Here is an 18,848-nt window from a genome sequence, read left to right as displayed (position 1 = left end):
AACCAGTGCGCTAGATTTATACCCCTGGATGTACATTATATTCTCCCGTACAAAGCTGTAGTTAGGGAAAGTTAGCAGAGTCTTTGACCAATCTGGGAAATAAATGCTTACCAATAGCTTTCTTCACAAATGTGTTCATAAAGGTGTCACTATCACTTTTGAATTTGTTCCAATGTCCCACTGACTTTAAAATACAGGTAAATCTGCTTTAAGTAGCATGTGAGGGGTCAAACTAGGGGTTTTTCATGATTCTGAAACCAATGCAAGCATTTGTTTTGCACGAAGAACATTCCTTGGGCTAAAACAGCCCCCACAAAACTATGGTTTAGTGATAAGTCATCACTTTTCACAGTGGGACCCCAACTTTGATTAGCTCCCACAAAGTTTCCCAAGGGAGTTGGGTTGGAACAAATTCAGAGGTGATAGTAGACAGTAGACACCTTGATAGTAGACACTACTGTGGCAGGTTTTCATTGGAACTTCTCTCTCCCATGTCCCTCTGTCTCAGGTGGGCCGTACGGTGCGGTGGGGGTGGACCTGGCCTTCGAGGCCATGCTGTGTCAGATCTTCGGGGAGGACTTCATCGCGAGCTTCAAGGCCAGGCGTCCCGCGGCCTGGGTGGACCTCACCATCGCCTTCGAGGCCCGCAAGCGCACGGCCACACCGGGCCGCGCCAACGCCCTCAACATCTCCCTGCCCTTCTCCTTCATAGACTTCTACAAGAGACACCGAGGACAGAGCGTGGAGACCGCGCTGAGGAGGAGCAAGTCAGTTTGTTTGTGTGTGTGTGTGTGTGCGTGCGTGCGTACATGTGTGTGTACATGTACATGTTTGCCTGTAAGGATAGGGATGTGCCATGTGCGTGATGTTTGAATTTTCTATACGTAGATGACGACATGGCCTCTCCTTTTTTTCTAAGTGTGCGTGCGCGGAGTGTGATTACGAGTGCCTGAAAAATAAATGAGACATAATAATAATGTTTATTGTCCCAGACGGAATATTTGTCTTCACAAGTCAGACAAAACAATAGTCACAGAAAACCATCCTGTCGACAGGGCAGTTGCTTAGTGCAGCAATGGCTGAGGGGACAAATCTCCTGCTAAAACAAACCTTTTTCCACTTCAGGGTTTTGTATCTTCGCCCTGAGGGCATGAGATCGAAGTAGTGATACAGGGGATGATCAGTGTCGTTTGTTATTGAAAGTGCTAAGCGTGTGATGGCCTTATTGTTCATATCAGCAAGTGTGGGTGTGGGAAGTCTGATGCTCTTGGAAGCAATATGGGTAATACTGTAAAGTTTGTTTCTGTTAAGCATGAACATGGATAATAAAACTAAGATCACAGTCATAAAATGACTATTGTAATTATGGTAATTTGTCAGGAATATTTTATTGTGTAAGAACATTTTGTATGTGAGACTCTAGCCCCCTGGTCGCCTAAACCTGATTTATACTTAAAATAGATGCACGCTGGTATTGTCCAAAATGTGTGACACATTGCGAGGCGAGCTTGCTTGTAGATCTGCTTCTTCCAGTGGGCAACACTGGCGTGCATCAAAGTATTGCCGCAACATACTCTGTCATTCAGGCAATTCAAGCTTTATTGGCATGAGAAAACATCAGTCAGTATACTAGAAACCATCTCTACATTTCCCAAAAACATGTTGTAATCAAACATGCATGGATGCTCAGGTGAAACCATTTGTATTGTTTGTCAGCATGAACATAGTGAAGTGGTCGTCCCAGGGGATGCTGCGCTTGACCCAGGAGGCCATGAACGAGCTCTTCCAGCCCACCATCAGCAACATCGTCAAACACATCGGTGAGAGGCACGCACACTCACAACAATGACCAGGAAACAGTCTGTCCTGTGCTGTGTTTTTTCAATGCGAACTTCTAATAAAGTATTCAATCAATCCTCTCCTCTCCTCCTCCACAGAGGAGATGATGGCCAAGCCGGAGGTGCAGGGCGTGCGTTTCCTCTTCCTGGTCGGGGGTTTCGCGGAGTCGCCCATGTTGCAGAGAGTGGTCCAGAATGCACTGGGGCGGAAGTGTCGCATCATCATCCCTCAGGACGTGGGTCTGACTATCCTGAAGGGAGCCGTGCTCTTTGGACTGGACCCCACCGTGGTGAGAACACTGGAACGCCTGCTGCAACGTATCTGATGTATCTGAGGTCCGCTTGAGCTGACTCAGCGCTGTTTGTGCTGCATCCCAATAGAGACAGAATAGTAAATATTGTTGTGGCGACTGCTTTTGCCCCAACTGCCACTGGATGCAAGGGGTCCCGTGTGCGTTTTCTATCCTATCCTACCTGGTATCATAACGGGTTGGCAGGCTAAAAAGAGACACAGTGGTTCCCGGCCCTGGTAGGATAGCTTTTCATCCTTCCAGGATGTTAATGCACCTGGTCCAGGTCATTCTAATTGTCCAATTAGACCAGTCAGACCTACTGTAATAGTAAAAATCACACAATCAAATACTGATATCCTGTGACATCGTGTCATGTGTAGTTATAACCCCATGGGAAGACTTACATCAAACTTATGTCATCCAATGGGAAAACCCTTGGAAAAACACACGGTGAAAAACATAAAGCTACATATAGGAGCAGTTAGCACAGCTCAAAAAAGGGTCCCAGAAGGCCCAAGGTGGGGCTTGGAGGAATAGTCTGGTGTCCTTGATGCTGATGCTACCATCACATCTCCTGTGTCCATCGTCCTCCTGCAGGTGCGCGTGCGTCGCTGCCCCCTGACCTACGGCGTGGGCGTGCTGAACCGCTTCGTGGAGGGCCGCCACCCCCGCGACAAGCTCCTCATCAAGGACGGCCGCGAGTGGTGCACCGACATCCTGGACCGCTTCGTCTCCGTCGACCAGTCGGTGGCCCTGGGCGAGGTGGTGCGGCGGAGCTACACGCCGGCCCGCGTGGGCCAGCGCAAGATCATCATCAACATCTACTGCAGCACCACGGACGACGTGGTGTACATCTCCGACCCCGGGGTCAGGAAGTGCGGGACGATAACGCTGGACCTGCCCGAGCCGCTGCCGGCGCCCGGTGGAGCGGCGGGAGGAGCGGCGTCGGGAGGAGGAGAGAGGAGGGAGATCCGAGCCACCATGCAGTTCGGCGACACGGAGATCAAAGTCACGGCCGTGGACGTGATGTCCAGCCGCTCGGTTCGGGCCTCGATAGACTTCCTGTCCAACTGAGGAGGGGGAGAGTGTCACGGGAGGAGGAAGTGCACACAGACGTTTAAAGGGGGAGAAAGAAACTTTATACTGTGTCTGATTTCTCATCATTTGATCAAAACAAGATCAAACGTACTGGAAAGGGTACATTGGGATCAGGGTGTTTGTCTGGTTGGTTGAATGGGATACTTTGTTTCCAGCAGGAATCCTCTTCAAAGTGTTTTCACAATTCACATTTAAGAATTCTGAATATGATTCCATATTCTCTAGAGGTAGAATCTAAACTTGTGAATGGTGTGAAGTGTCAGTCCTAAACGGGCTGAAGGAACTGTAGTTTTCCCACGTGACGGAGAATGCGCAACCAGCACAGAGGAGGTACCAGTCCAACCTGAGACAAATTATTTTGTAAGCCTGTTAGTCTAAACAAACAGAACAATGTTTGCCTCAAAGTCAAAGGCTGTTCCAGGGACTTTTCTAAGAGGAACTTTGTCAAGCCTGATACACATTAGGGACAGACTTCAACACACAAAGGGATCCAAACATCTGTCTTCCATCACTTCACCATGGCTAGCGGAGATCTGGGCTTTGGAGAGTCTCCGACATCCTGCCTGATCTAATATACATAGTTTACAGCTATTTATACTACATTGGGGTAAAATTCACTTGTGCTCAAACATAGCCTTTACCCTCAGTTGATGACAGGTATTAAGAGTTATCATCCACCATCCCTGAATTTATCTTTGTGATTGATTTCTGATGCTACCTGGATTACTGAGATCGTTGCTCAGTGCTGACATTTATGGGTTTTGCTGTACCCTAGTGGCCAAAAGACTTTACTGCCAGCTGACAAAGCTACAAGACTATTATAAATCTCGAGCGAACATACCGCAATATGGGTTTTACAAGGACGCCTATGGAATCATATAAAATGAATGTATGCACTAGTCTTATTACATGCCTTATTAGTCTATTATACTGCACATCATTACCTTCAGGTGTTGTTAAGGTAGAGTACCAGATGGATGGGGTTTATTCACATGAGGACAACGCTCATTAAGTTAGACCAACTTGTCAATTACAGACATATTAGCTTGACTTCCACATATGGTGTCAACGCTTTGTGGCACTTGTATCATCCTATGTGACAAACCTCATCCTGGCACTTTGAAGTGCCATGACATTAACTGAAAAGGTATTGGGAGGCAGCACAGTTCTTGTAAGAGGCTGTATTTTAAATGCTGAGAAAGAAGGAACTGAAGTGAGACTTCCGTGTCCTTCTTCCATGTACTGTACCACTATCCAACTTGTGCCTATAATCTTGTTGAATTGTCTATACTGTAATAAACTGTGCTTATATTACACACATTATATTCTGCAGTTGTAAGAAGCCTAATATACTATGAGTAGTGAGTGTACTGAACTTGAGCCAGTTTGACCTGCCTCGATGAACCAATCGTTTTCCCTGTAGAGTTTTGTTCTTGGACACCAAATAGCCTAGCAAATCCCAGTATTGGATTACCAGATGGGTCACTCACAGTAGTTATCATCACTGAACATTGCAATACTGCGAAACACAGACGTTTCATAATTTGATATTACTAAGATGTTGATTATTACATACATTTTCATTTGAGTTTGGTACCTGTACCCAGTTCACTTTCCGTTTTTAAATGTTCAAGAGCCACAATCAAAAACAACAGACATCACCGTTTCTGCTGTGGATTTATTGATGAGAACGGTCCAATAAATAGTTCCACACAGAATGACCAACAAGGGTCACAACTGCTCAACAACCTGACCAATAACAACGTTCAGAACTGCTCAAAAACCAATCAGTGCTACAGCTTTTACCACAAGTTATAAAATGACTCACGCCTCTCTGCGATGCCACTACTTGGACAGTATGATAGCTGGGGTGATGATGGGGGATGTGGGAGTGTGTGTCTAGGTTTTTATGTTGTTTCAAGGATTCTCAAATGCAGTGTAGGGAACTTGCAATGGTTCTTCTGATTACATCTCCATAGGATGCCATGTCCAATTGAAACAGTTCTAAAACCAGTGACTGACATATTAGCTCATTACAGAGGGCTAATATGCTGAAATGATAAGTGACTGCCCAAGTCAGTAACAAAAAAAGGACAAATAAAGTTTCTAACAAAAGTCCATCAAAGCTTTCTTCAAACTGTAAATTGCCCCCTCCCTCGTCTTGTTTGTACGAGTGCGTTCCCTACGCCTTCCCGTCCCAAATGTGTTGGTTCACCCCAGTGACCAGTGATCTGTCACCTCATTCACCTGCCATTAATAAACGCCAGTGCAGGTACAAGATTCCTCAAAAGACTTGTCTTTCTGCGTCTGCAACTACCTGCACTGGGGTTGTTAATGCCAGTCAAAACATTGAGGTCCTTTAGTGAGCGTGGGGTCTGCCGCGGCCCCTGCCCCGACCGCCTCCTGGGGGTCCGTCCACGGAGCTTCGGGGGTTCTTGATGGTCTCGTCCACGGAGAGGATGAGGCAGGCTGCCTCGGACGCCGCCGTCAGGGCGTTGATGCGGACGATGGAGGGCTCCCAGACGCACGCAGCGTAGTTGTCAGCGATGTCCTCGTTGTTGATGTCTACTCCGTACCACATACCCATACCGCCCTGGACACAGAGACGGTACACACATTTTATATTTATTAGTACGATGATAGCCCACCTACAAGATCAACTGTTTTGTTCCATTTCTGGAAAAGGTTTGCCTAATGACCAATGGCTCACTGTTCACACCAACACAGCACCCTGGGGGACTCCGGTCAAAGTACAATATATTGGGTTTAATTGTTGGTGGCTGGCTGTATGTTTTGTCCAAGTAGGAGAATTAAATACCAACATTGTAAGAGATTTTATACGGTTAAACTGCAAGTTATCCTGTTCCTCAGAAAGACTGAACCTGTTCCGTTCTCACTTGAGCGTGCTTGGCGCGGAGCTTGTTGAGTATGTTGGTGGCGTCGAAGCCGGCGTTGTCACACAGCTGCCTGGGGATGATCTCCAGGGCCTTGGCGTAGGCTCCTATCAGCAGCTGCTGTTTGCCGGGGATGGTCCTGGAGTAATCCCTCAGGTATTTGGACAGCTCCATCTCTATGGCGCCTCCACCGGCCACCACGGAGTCATTCTGCAAACACATGGAAGGGCTGGGTCAGTTCACGGTACAAGTAAATATTCTAACACAGTGGTCCTTGAGGGGGTTCCAGGTGGTCCCCAGCTAAATGATGGAGAGTTGGTAACCAAATGGACCCTAGAAATATCTTGAACTCTTGAGAGCGACCTTAAGGGTCCATTTGGTTTCATGTTACGCTCTCAAGAGTTAAATTATTGTTAAACATCTGCATTAAATACCGGTAATTGTTTTTGATCAAGGTTTGCCTGTTATCTCTCCGATGGTACCACATCAATAATGGAATTGACGACAATTGTATCCAACGATAACAAAATAGTTAACTTTTGGGTCTGAGAGGTTAAATCTCATCAAATGGTGGTCAATGGCTAAAATGCTGAATAAATGATGGACGTTGATACGAATAGGGTTGAAAACCACTGTCCTAACACACAGAGCATGTTGTGATAAAGCTGTCAACCAACCTTGATGGCTCTGCGTACGATCATGATGGCGTCGTGCAGCGAGCGCTCCGTCTCCTCCATGAACTGTTCTGCGCCGCCCCTCAGGATAATGGTGCACGTCTTGGCCTTAGGACAGCCCTTAAAGAAGTTATACCTGAGGAGAGAGAAAACCAAGACACATTTAAATTCAATTACACTTGGGAGAAAGCACAGGAAGAGGATGGACACCACACACACACACACACTGTAGTCACCACCTACCTTTCTCCTCCAACCTGAACCTCCTCAAAGAGATCACACCGTCCCAGCACGTCGTCTGTCATGGCTCCTACTGAAGTCTGAATGGAGCCTCCGCAGGCCTGGAGGAGACAATACACAAAACACACTTCAATCACCTGAACATTAAGCTGTGTGGCTGAAAAAGCTAGAAGAATGTCAGTCTTTCTGTGAGTGTGTGTGTGTGTTAGTGTCCTACTGTCCTACCATCATGGTCCTCTTGAGGTCCTCCTCCTGTACCCTGCCAGCACAGAATAGATCTCTGTCTGCAAAATACTGGGTGGCCACGTCACCAATGGGCAGCTTAGACAAAACTACTTTGGCCCCAGACTTGTAGATCTTCTCCAGTTTGTCGTAGAGGATGTTCCACTCTGCATCTACGATGGCCTGATAGTCCTGTACACAAGGGTTGGACAGGAACAAAGGAACAAATTCAGGATAGGACATTTTAACCACTTAAGTCTTAAGACATACGTTGGCAGTGGTAGATAAACCGTCATTAGAACACAGAGGGTTCCCAGTTCAATCCCAGGCTGCCCCAGAGCTGGTGTCGAAGAGTCCTTGAGCAAGACTCCTCACCATTACACAAGGAAAATACATAGAAGAAATACAATACCATTAGACTACAACATTGGGCAACCAATCTCCACATCTATTAGGCTCTCATACTGTATGTACAATAAATTAACTGTCAAAGATATAGCAATGATAAGCACAATGAATGACATTAAGTAAAATTATGAAAATCTAAAAATGTGAGAGGTGTGCGACCTGTTTGTGTCTGTATGAGGCGTGTAAACCTGTGTAAGTCTGTAAAGCTTTGTGAGCTGGACCAACAGAGGTGTACCAGATTAGTGTGCATGCGTGTCGCCACCATGCACTTGAGTTCTCACCTCGACTGACTTGACGCGGACCTCTGCGTTGTCCTTCTCGGCCTTGAGCTCCAGCTCCACGTTGAGCAGAGCAATCTTTAGGTTCTCGTAGCGCTTGGGCTGCATTTCAAAGCCGGCATAGGAGAAGGTCTTCTTGAATGCCACCCCGTCCACCAGCTGGGACTCCTGCAGGGCGACAGAGGAAGTAGGACAAAGAATGACAATGTGAAGAAAAGCCTGCTAAACTTATCGAAGTCTTGTCATATTATTTGACTTCATATGTAAAAGACTGTTTAATGTTTAAGCAGCAATCCATAACCCATTTTAATGAATACAATTTCATTTGAACCAATCTGTATGCTTAGAGTAAGAGTACAGTATGTTAACGCAATACAACCAACACATCTGCAGTGGTTGGATGTGGTCCCCTGCTCTTCCATTGAGAGGGCAGGCGGGAATACCTTCTTGACCAAGTGGTAGAAATTGTATGCCTCATGCTTACGACTGCAGGTTCGATTCCCAGGTAGGCCATGAAAGTTATGGATTACTAGAATTCTGTAATCCTGTACTGTCGAGTTAGACTGACCTCCAGGGCTCCACCTTGGACCTTCTTGATTCCGATCATCTTCAGGGGCAACAGCTCGTCCAGCGACATGACGGCGTCGACCACCATATTGGAGAAGAATTCTTTCTGCCCGGCGATCAGCTTGGAGTTCATGGCGGTGGCTGCGCATTTAACCAGCAGCTGTTTCGACTCTCTGAAAAGACAGAGAGACATTTGTTATTGTTGTCATTATACCATAGTTACTGTTATTGTTCTCCAAATGTGTGTACAACCCTTATTCCTCCCTCAATGAATCCTTTCTGTTCCCAACATGGGCATGATGGCCACCCAGGGGCACCCACCCTAAAGCCTTGTTTTGATGTTTGATGATTTATTTTTGTGGTCGTTTTTTATAGAGCAGTCCTCTTGTCCTCTTCAATTGTAAGAAACATCATAATTCATATGGTTATGCAATGATGTCTTGTAATAAAACTTGAACTTGGTTCTGCTATAGGTTGAACTTTCTGCCCATTTAAAGGTTGGGTCACTGTTCTATATATAACAAATTGTAGTGACTTTGCGCTATAATAAAACTGAATTGACTGACACTCACTCTTTGTCATTGTTCTTGATGGTGACGGAGATCTCCTTGATCTTGTTGACAGCCAGGTTGGTGGCAAGACGGAAAGCTCTGATGATGGTCTGAGGATGAAGGCCCTCCTCCACGTACGGCTTCAACTGCTTCAGGAACTCTGCAGCCAGGAGGGTGACAGAGGTGGTGCCATCTCCCACCTGGAAAGGCAGATAGAGGTTATATATGGAGGCATAGCCAGAGAATTACAGCAAGTAATGGCCCCGAGCGTGTGCATGGACATGCATGTTGACATGCATGTTCATGCAATACCTCTCAGACACGATCCGGATATATCCAGATACAAGATGTCAGGTCTATATAGGGTCCACACCCACACCCAATCTCTCACCTCAGCATCCTGGGAGCGTGCAATGTCCACCAGGGTCTTGGCAGCGGGATGGACCACATCCAACAGCTTCAGGATGGTGGCACCATCATTGGAGATGGTGGCCTTACCTAAACATAGAACGTATAAATTATACTGCACCACAACAAGCATGCAAATTACTCTAAACTCACAAAGCAAACACTTTTTTTAATGTGCCTGTTCTATTTATTTGCTGACAATATGGTTTTTGTCTGTATCCTGGTTAGGCCTAACCTATAGTTAGGCCTAAATCAGAAATTAGCCTACAAAAACAAATATGTTGCAACATACTGTACATGTACTGTAAGCCCCTCCCATACACTAAAATGTGTACCCGGCCTGAATGGGTTAACTGGGACATTTCAGGATATCTATCCTACTGACCACTAATACATCCACTTTTAGCATGTTTTACTTGCTAGTGTTCTGTTTGGGAAATCTTTTTTTAAGCATTTATTGGTAATGCGTATCCAAGTTAATAAAACCCCCTTCAATCACTTCAATCACACTTCACACAAATCTTTTCAAAGACGGCAACTTCTAGAAGTATCCCAAACTGCTGGCTTGCATTGTGTGATGTAAACTAAAGCACTAGCTATTATTACTATTTAGAAAATGTCTCCACTCTAGTGCATGTGGACAATATTTGTGGTCTCTTTAAGGGCAGGTATTATTGTCAGTTGGAGCCTCACCCCTGCTATCCACCATGAGCTTGTCCATCCCCCTGGGCCCCAGAGTGGTCCGGACAGCCTCAGCAATCACCTGGAATTCAATATTTAATAATGAAGTACAATAAATGGAAGACATTTAATGCATTTTCATGATGGGGTGCAAAACTGCAAAACTAGAACTATTTGAGTTCAATTGAGTATTAATTCTTTTTAGCTAAATTGATTTCCCCCCAAAGATTAAAACAAGTGAAAATAGCCTGAAAAAAAGAGGAGCGACACGAGCACTCAAAAAATAAAAATGAAAATAACCTCTCAAAGCTCAGTGTTGTGAACTTCTGTCTGTGAAGATCTATTATTTTTGCACAACTATTGTGTACAATGAGTATAAAATCCAAAACATGCTCCACGAATCACGATTCGATTAATCAAGAAAAAAGTAATCGGTAGAATAATCTTTAATAAAATAACCAATGGTTTCAGCCCAATTTTCACATCAAGACGACCCACGAACTAACACATTAAGGCAGACAGACAGACACACAAATGGAAGCATTTTTCTGACCTGGCAGGCATTGATGTTGCTGATGAGCTGGGGAATGCCCTGGGACGTATCAGTCCCATCCTTCAACAGGATAATTGGTGTGTTTTGCTGGAGAGACAGGCGATGATGGTTAAGAAAAAGGATGACGATCCAAGGAAAATAGGAGGAATCTGCACCTTTTTAACAATTCCAAGTCATACTGTAGTTATGGTTGGTAGAGCTAAATAATCAAACCTGTACACTGCAAGATACACTGTGGCAGCGACACTTGAAGAGAGTTCAACTGCTGCATATACTGCCTAATGCAGGATAGCCACTCTCTAGCTTGGGGTGCGATGCTTTTGTTGTGAGAAGCTGTTTTAATTTACTTAACCCTAACCCTTGTCATTCATTAAACTGCAAGACAGTCAACCAAATGTCATTGTCAGCCTGATCAATATCCAATTACCACCATCATCACCAGTTAAATAATCCTTCTCCATCCTAATCCTAGTTGTAAAAGAATCAGGATCAGCTTTATTGTCACGTCACAGGTTTATAGCAGTAAAGAAGTGGGTGAAATTCGTAATAATTATATTATTCGTAGAACATAGTAACATCCACTGATGTTAGTATTAGCCCTTCTCCATCATGAGTCATGGCTGTTGTCGAAGGATGGCTACTAACTGTTTGTTGTTCTTCCTCATCGATAATGTAAGCGTAAATAAGCTAATGGCTGAATTTTAGCTAGATCGCGAACAGGTTACAAGTGATGTCATGTTGAAGGCAGCATGCATCATAATATAACATTAGTTCAGAATGTTACCATAGATCCATCATCTATCTATTGCCCATATAGTTGCTAGGGTTGACAGCTCGCAGGACAAAGCCGGTTTCCTGATGTTTTCACAGGGATGCTATGTGGATTATGAGATTATGACTGCAATACATTCTAGACGTTTCTACTCTAGTGGGAACGACAACAAATGAGGCATTTTATTATAATTATGTTTTCAACCAAATGGCCCTGGTTAAGCTGCTGTAAATGCATGCTGGTGGCTGTGGCTGCTTGCTAGAACTAGAAGTAGCATCATCATCATCGTATCCGCCCATAGCTGGTGGATGCTAACTGGCTAAATAGGGAACAATACAATACTTTAATTTACTTATGGTTAAAAATTATGATTTCCTGCGAATGCCTACGGATATCCTGACATGTGTGTATAACATAGATACATATAGATGTTGATAAGGAGGAGGATGAAGATGGATTATGATGAAGCATGAATGCTACATTACTCACCATCATCTTTGCAGTTCCTTCGAGAAGCTTTCTACCGGCATGCAATCCCACAATGCTTTGCGAGCTGGACCCCGCTAAAGGCACGTTCAAGAACGCAAAGGCTGAAAATATCCGATGGATCTACAAGCTCACAACGCATCGAGTATTCGCGATAAGTTGTTGTGAGCTTGTAGATCTGCTTATGTTATCTCTATGGTAGATACAGGAGGCATAGGCCCTACTCGTACTTCGTTTTGGGGGCCCTAACCGTAACCTTTGCATCAAAACACAAAATATAGAAAAACATGATCAATTCATGGTAATGATAAAATACTTTGCATCAAAACAACAAAAAAAGAAAAATAAATAAGTAAATAATAAATAGGCTACATTCATGGCAATGATAAATTCGGTTTGAGAAACTAAATTGAGAGAGCTAAATTGACAATATATTTGACAATTGAATGATCTATATTTAAATATTGAATTCAGTCCTATTCCGTTTAATTTTATTTAATTGTAGCCTATAATTATTCTTACTTTGATTTCATTTGAAGGAGGCTACAATCAACCAGTAAGGTAAATACATTATGGGAGAGAGAGAGCGAGAGAGAGAGAGAGAGAGAGAGAGAGAGCCAGGGAAACCAAAATGTACCCTTCAACTTTGTTTATGCCCAAAATGATTGGATATCATTTTAACAACTAGACCTTACCCGTTCGAAGATATGTGCTGCAAAATATGTGCAGAGTGTGGGTTATGGGGAAAGTAACTGTAACTGGTGCGTGTGTGAGAATATGTGGGAGCATCATAATGTAAGGAGCAGCCCTGCAACCTTCAGGCAGGCAGGGAGGTGTGTGTGGGCCCGGGGCTACAGATCCCATGGCCTGGAGGAACGGACCGTAACCCTGACAACAGGCCGCTGTAGTGTTGAACAGAAGTGGTGAAGAAACGCTAATAAATAGCTTGAATTTGGGAAAAATTAAAATCGGGCTCCGTCACCGTGTGTATAATGCTAATGGCCAATGCCATGTTAAATTTGGGATCAGTTGCTGAAGCGAGTGAATAGATGCATTGTGTGACTGACTGACCTACTGACTGACCTCTCGTATGGATGGATGGTACCCAGCTGTCAAATAATGTCATTGTATTGGAGTAACAAAAATGGAAAGTAAAGTAAAAGTACCTCAAAATTGTACTGTAGGTACAAGTACTTGCTACTTGAGTAAACTTACTTAGTGACTTTGCAGCACCCCTTTTCTCCCTTTACCTTAGTTCCACCCCCTTGTTTCCCCGATCCTGTACATATAGTGTTTTTATAACTGCAATATTATTGAATGTTTTCTTTGCTTGTTATTGTTATTTATTATGTCCATGAATTAAATACAGAGGGTTTTCAATGTAAAAAAGACAGTCAAGGTCTTATTTGAGATGTTCCTTTTAGGCAGGGTGTTTAACTGTTAAATATTTCAAAAACTACTAAATTTCTACAATTTTCTTTTCTCAAAGAAAGGTAATAGCACACGTCTCCACAGTAAGCTGAACACAAAAGTTTTTGAATGGTGTTTTTCGGTCTAAGTATGTAGGAGTAGATAGGTGCCAAAGTTTTGAGGAGAACTTGATATGACTGATAGATAGATAGATAAATAAATAAAGAGGATAACTCTGCTAGTTTTCAGCGAGCCCACAATAAAGAGACATTAGGTGGCAGCAACTGCTTGACTGAACCACCCAGTGAGGGAATACCATGATAAATCTCTTATTCAGCCTTTCCTTGTCCTTGAATAGATTTGCTTGGCAGGGAATATACTAGTAAGACACCTGATGGTGACATGCGACCTCAGGGTGACATGCGACCTCAATTCTTGACCATCTGGCCAACCACAGCGTTTCTCTGCATGACGATTCTAGTTGTTGTCATTCTGGGGGGAGATGTTTTTGTGAGGGTATCAACCCTAGGAGACACGGGGAGAACATGCAAACTGATAGTTGATAAATAGGACCTTTTAACCAGAGTTATTTTTGAAAAGTAAAAGACGCAAAGCCAAATATGAGAAGAGAAAACTGAATACAATACAGTTAGACACTCCCCTCAGAGGGGAGAAAGCGAGACATCATTAAAAAGGAAAGAGTCCTGTGTACTTTTCTGTACCAGGCACAAGGTAGCACAGGGCTGCAATAATATGATCTCATTAATGAACACAGTTCAGGTCATACTGACACAGTTGTAGGCTTATGCTATTGGAAACTCAAATAATGATGAGCTATCTTTAATGACAAGACAAATGTAAACACTTCCAACATACAAATGTTTAAAATAGAAGCACACTATAAAACCTTCTTTTTCAAAATGCAGAGTCAAACACTGTCATAAATCGGCATGATTTCCATCAAACCAAATTCTGTAGAGCAGTTTTTCTTCATGATATAAATGCGTTTCCAGAAAATATCGCTCAATTTCTCAAAACTCAACATACTTACTAAGCATTCATTTCAGACTGGTGCGTGATCAATTTAAAACAAAAACTAAATGTGCATGGGTGGAGGGTGGGAGTGGGAGGGGGTTACTGTACTTTAAATGTTATTTGTAGTTGTATTATGAAATATGTTGAGTGTTCTACAGCATTTTCAGATGGCAAACAAAATATTCTTTTGCAACTCAAACAAACGTGCACTGTATTTTACCCAGCAGTGTTTTAACAGACACAGATCATTTTCATGAAGGTACCAGAGACATCAGAGGTATTTTAGTATCAGTGTCTTAAGGGCAGGGCTTAGAGTAGGCCACAGGTTCACAGCGGTCGATCACTGACCGAACCTCTCCGAACTGCACCCCGCTGTACTTGCCTGCAATGGAGGTCCAATGGGTTTGCCCATTGCGGTAGGTCCTAGTGACGCGGGCTGTGTAGGGGATGTCAGATGTAATCTTACGGCCCTCCATGCGGACATTACAGGAGTGGTTCGGTGGGACGGGGAGTTGCACGGACAAAGAGTCTTCGTGGGCCTCCACCCTAGTGGTCCCTTCGTTAAACTGCATCGTCTTCTGCGCCGTGAACTCAATGTTCCCGGAGGCGATGAGGGGGATCCCGGTGTTGATGCTAGTCTTGACACCCAGCGTGGTGGAGTGGCCGATGTTCCAGGTGTTTTGCATCTCAGTTGTCTTGGAGAGAGTCACGGTCTTAATAACATTCTGGCACCCATTGTTGGTCACCCTAGAAGTGCTCATGGTCTCTGGTGGGTGCTTGAAGATCTCTGCCTCATCAATGAAGTACATGACATCAGAGATACGCTGACTGTAGGCATCCTTGTAAGTCAGTACCTCATATGATGTATACCGGTACTCCTTACCCATCCAGGGGAGGAACAATGCCTCATGCCTAGTATGGACCTTACCAAGTCCAAACTTGTTTTTTCCCACATAGACGTCATCTCCAGCACAGGTCCTCACGGAGCGTTCAGGCACCGAACCCCATGAACCTTCCTTCCACTCCAGGAACTCAAAGTTGTCCTTGTTGACCAGGATCTCGAATCCAGAGGCTTTGTACTCTTTTCCTCCATAAGCGTAGTAGCAGTAAGGACCCAGGTTTGGGTGGTAGAGCCCAGCATTGCACCCGTATTTACAGACATAGTCAGTGCGTTTAACGTAGCTGATGTAAAAAGCCACAGCACCGTTGGGGACGGAACCGGTCCAAGTCACCCACTCCAGACTGACATTGACCTGCAGGATGGCAGAGGGCAGCCCCAACAGGGCTAAGAGCACCAATGCTGACAGCTTCATCTGGGGACAGAGTGAGGAAATCAGTCTTGATTATATTATTCTTTACATAGACATATTAAGGACGTTAAACAGAAAGCCAAAGGTAGGAAGTTGTTTTTGGCAAATGGTCAATGATCATGAAATATGATCATGAAATATGAATAATAACAAGCAATAGTTGTAGATAATAGCATTAGATATCATAATAACAACAAGGTTTCTGTTTCAAAATCAAAAAGGGGGACAAGACCAGACCATGGGTAGGTTATTAAGAAATAATATTGCAGTGCAATTTAGCCTTGCCCCAATCAAGCCCTGGAAAGTTTCCGCGTCTGGAAAATAGACGATCTGTTCTGAGCTTGGGACGTGCTGGCCATTGGGAAAAGTGGGACAACTCCCGAACGGCCGGTCCATTCCCGGCCGGTACAAGCCGCCCATTTAAAGGTGATACACCATGCATTTAAAAAGTATTTATGTCATATTGTTTATGTCCCAAAAACGTTTTTCAAAAGGTTTGAGGCTAAATTACCACTCCTGAATAGAGAGCCTCTCTCATTTTGAATGGCTCTCAGAGCATTTTCAGCTGCAGTACCACCTTTGGCCTGAACTGCGCCACCCCCCAAAAACGTTTTTGAAAAAAGAAAATCGGTCAGAAATGGGACTTTGTGAGGATAGAAGGTGCTTGTGGGACCCCAAAAAAGATTTTAAAATAGGAAAAGTGAAATTTCATGGTGTATCACCTTTAAAAAAAAAGAATCGCACCCGTGCGAAGTGAGCGGTGTAAACTAATTCCTGCAAGGGCACCTGCGCGAATCAATGTTGATAGGCATGCATGGCAATATTCTTTTTGTTGTGTATGATGTCAGTCTAGAGGTCTGCTCAGACTATATAAGGTTTCGTGTGTTTCTAGTTGAAAGATCAGACAGAGTTGAGTTACACTGACCAGAAAGACGTTCAACATTGATAACTGATAATAATTTGTAATTCCAGCAAAGTCTAACATCCAGAGTCGAAACTCAATGGTGGCAGTCAATTTAAGGAGTGAATAGAAGAGAAAAATAATATGCAGTCCAGACCAGAAGCTCAAACAAAACAGACAGAGGGCAGAACGGAGAGGGGGTCAGACAGACAGAAAGATGGAAGGAAGGCCCTTTCCTGACCTTTACACCGGCTCAAATCGAACACCACCCAGGATTCGAAACAGCAAACATAGTTTGCAAGGGTAATGTAGCGTGGGTGGTGGTCGATTTGCGCCAGAAAGGTCCAGGATATGGGGTTGGTCAGACTTTTGCCCTCTAACTTTGACCGACGGCCAACGCGAAGAAGTGCTGGGTTGCCTCTTGGAAACAGATTATGACGGTTACACCATCAGGAGTATATTATGTGCAACATACCAGCCAGGTTTGTTAGTATCCTTGACCAGACCAAAGGCTAATAACAATGTATCGTGCACAATGCTCATTCATGTGCACATTTATGTGTCACCAGAAACTCCATTTGGAGTAGCCAAGATGCAGGAGAAACCCCTAAATGTCACTGTCTGAAAACAGATAGAGCCAAATAGAGCTTCTTGTGGGTTATAAAGCAAGGGGGAGACAGAGGGAGAACAGACAGGAGGTCTGACAAACAGCCTGGCCATTAACAGCCTGGTGGCAGTCAAAGAGTGAATAGAAGAGAAAAATAATATGTAGTCCAGAAAAGAAGCACAAACAAAACAGACAGAGGGCAGAACGGAGAGGGGGTCAGACAGACAGAAAGATGGAAGGACCTTTCCTGAACTTTAATATCCAACGCATGTCTTACTAGTACTATTTCTCTAATGGGCCTAATAGGCCTACACACAACCCTTGGAGCTAAGACTACATTGTACAGGCAGTGGTGCACTCACCGTTACAGCAGTGTTGGTTACTTGGTTACAGCTGTCCCCCAGTGAGTCTACCTCTCGTCACCAGCAGGTTTATAGTTCAGTGTTGGGTGCGGTCTCTAGTCTTCACGCAGGTCGGGAAAACAGACGGATCCAAGCAGACAAAGGTTGAAGCAGATAGCATCATTTATTCCTCAGAACAAAGGTCTCACCATGCATACAGTAGGACAGCAGCTTTGGATGACTACAAACAACATTTTCCAGTCGCATGTAGTAACCCATTTCAACATCATCTTAAATACAAACCAGTTCAAAACCTCGCGCTGGAGGCGGTCTTTATTGTACCTGCCCACCACAGCCATCCAGATTAAACATGCGCCTCTTAAGACCCGCCTCCAGCTCAAACAGCAGCAGTATGAGCTGCATTATATGAATACCCCTAAATAATAACAGTGTTACACATGGATACACTATACCATAATAGATATTTTACACAGACTATGAGTAAACATTTATATAGAAACAATGTCTGAATTAAACGGATGATCAGAAGTCCCTTTTTCCCTGAGAGAGTATTTCTTTACCAAACTAGCTGTTCAAATCATTCATCAATCTCAGTCCCCTTTTACAACTGCCCCACCACATAATCAAACTGTATGAATATGGCCCATGTCAGAATGTACCTTACTAATGTCACATCTCTTCACCAAACAGGCCTTATTTCATGAGAGATGCGACATTACCAAACCCACATTCCTCTTGAGTGGCTGTTTTATTGACCATAGTGTGTCCATCTTCCATTTTCACATTCCCCTGCACCAGGAAGCGTCCCCCCTGGTGCAACAATGCGAAAACACAGAGAGTCCACTTTAATTTTAACCCACATTCCCAAGAACCAAATTGCAAGTAGCCAGACAGTCACTAGTTTTTTAAGTTAATTTTGTGTTGATCTGTACCTTACATCAATGGTTGAAGTAACTATTTTAGCATGTAAATGATCAACCTCTGCTTCCACCAAAAGGCCCTTTGACCTGACAAAGGGAACCTTCTTCACAATACATTTGGCCTGTCGACGCCCTGCTGAGTTCACCCCAGTAGGCTCCTGAAGAGAGTGGGCAATAGCTACTCCCGGCAGGCGGCCTCCTACACAAAGACAAGAACCTGACACCTCATCCCAGGTGTCTTCAGTATGTAAATAGGCCCGTGAAAACACAGACATGCAGTCTCTGGCCTGATTTGTTGATAACCACAGAGTCCATCTGAGAGATGATATCTGGACCCACT

At 44.1% G+C, this 18,848-nt stretch overlaps 3 protein-coding genes across 4 annotated transcripts in view; 1 reads left to right on the top strand and 2 right to left on the bottom strand.

Moving 5' to 3' along the window:
- Window positions 1-4,489, top strand: part of hspa12b (heat shock protein 12B) — a 36,676-nt gene extending 32,187 nt beyond the window's left edge. For both annotated transcript variants that reach the window (XM_080741979.1, XM_080741980.1), the window contains exons 11-14: window positions 509-767; window positions 1,717-1,820; window positions 1,938-2,128; window positions 2,729-4,489. In XM_080741979.1, coding sequence (XP_080598105.1) covers window positions 509-767; window positions 1,717-1,820; window positions 1,938-2,128; window positions 2,729-3,205 — 1,031 coding nt within the window. In that variant the 3' untranslated portion in view covers window positions 3,206-4,489. The remainder of the gene's footprint in view (window positions 1-508; window positions 768-1,716; window positions 1,821-1,937; window positions 2,129-2,728) is intronic.
- A 404-nt stretch (window positions 4,490-4,893) lies between these two features.
- On the bottom strand, window positions 4,894-12,022 carry cct7 (chaperonin containing TCP1, subunit 7 (eta)). The gene is made up of 12 exons (XM_080742005.1): window positions 11,967-12,022; window positions 10,706-10,792; window positions 10,165-10,234; window positions 9,455-9,561; window positions 9,085-9,263; window positions 8,514-8,685; window positions 7,949-8,113; window positions 7,263-7,451; window positions 7,041-7,138; window positions 6,801-6,933; window positions 6,127-6,333; window positions 4,894-5,822 (listed from the first exon to the last, which is right to left on the bottom strand). The coding sequence occupies exons 1-12, from the start codon at window positions 11,970-11,972 to the stop codon at window positions 5,589-5,591; spliced, it is 1,647 nt and encodes a 548-aa protein (XP_080598131.1). The 5' UTR covers window positions 11,973-12,022; the 3' UTR covers window positions 4,894-5,588.
- Window positions 12,023-14,704: 2,682 nt separating this feature from the next.
- Window positions 14,705-17,990, bottom strand: LOC308297841 (natterin-3-like; the record flags this gene model as incomplete). The annotated part of the gene is made up of 2 exons (XM_080741408.1): window positions 14,705-15,721; window positions 17,910-17,990. The coding sequence occupies 2 exons, from the start codon at window positions 17,988-17,990 to the stop codon at window positions 14,705-14,707; spliced, it is 1,098 nt and encodes a 365-aa protein (XP_080597534.1).
- Between the last annotated feature and the right edge of the window lie 858 nt (window positions 17,991-18,848).

This window comes from Nannobrachium achirus, assembly GCF_963921795.1.
Source record: "Nannobrachium achirus genome assembly, chromosome: 14".
In the NCBI taxonomy this organism is placed as follows: Eukaryota; Metazoa; Chordata; class Actinopteri; order Myctophiformes; family Myctophidae; genus Nannobrachium; species Nannobrachium achirus.
The sequence above is the reverse complement of the archived record's forward strand: the minus strand, read 5'-3'. Positions and strand labels throughout refer to the sequence as shown.

Coding starts and splice junctions, on each gene's coding strand:
- cct7 (XM_080742005.1), bottom strand. Junction 8,114..8,513: donor TCCAAGGTGGAGCCCTGGAG/GTCAGTCTAACT, acceptor GTCGCCCTGCAG/GAGTCCCAGCTGGTGGACGG. Junction 6,934..7,040: donor GTTCAGGTTGGAGGAGAAAG/GTAGGTGGTGAC, acceptor CTCTCTCCTCAG/GTATAACTTCTTTAAGGGCT.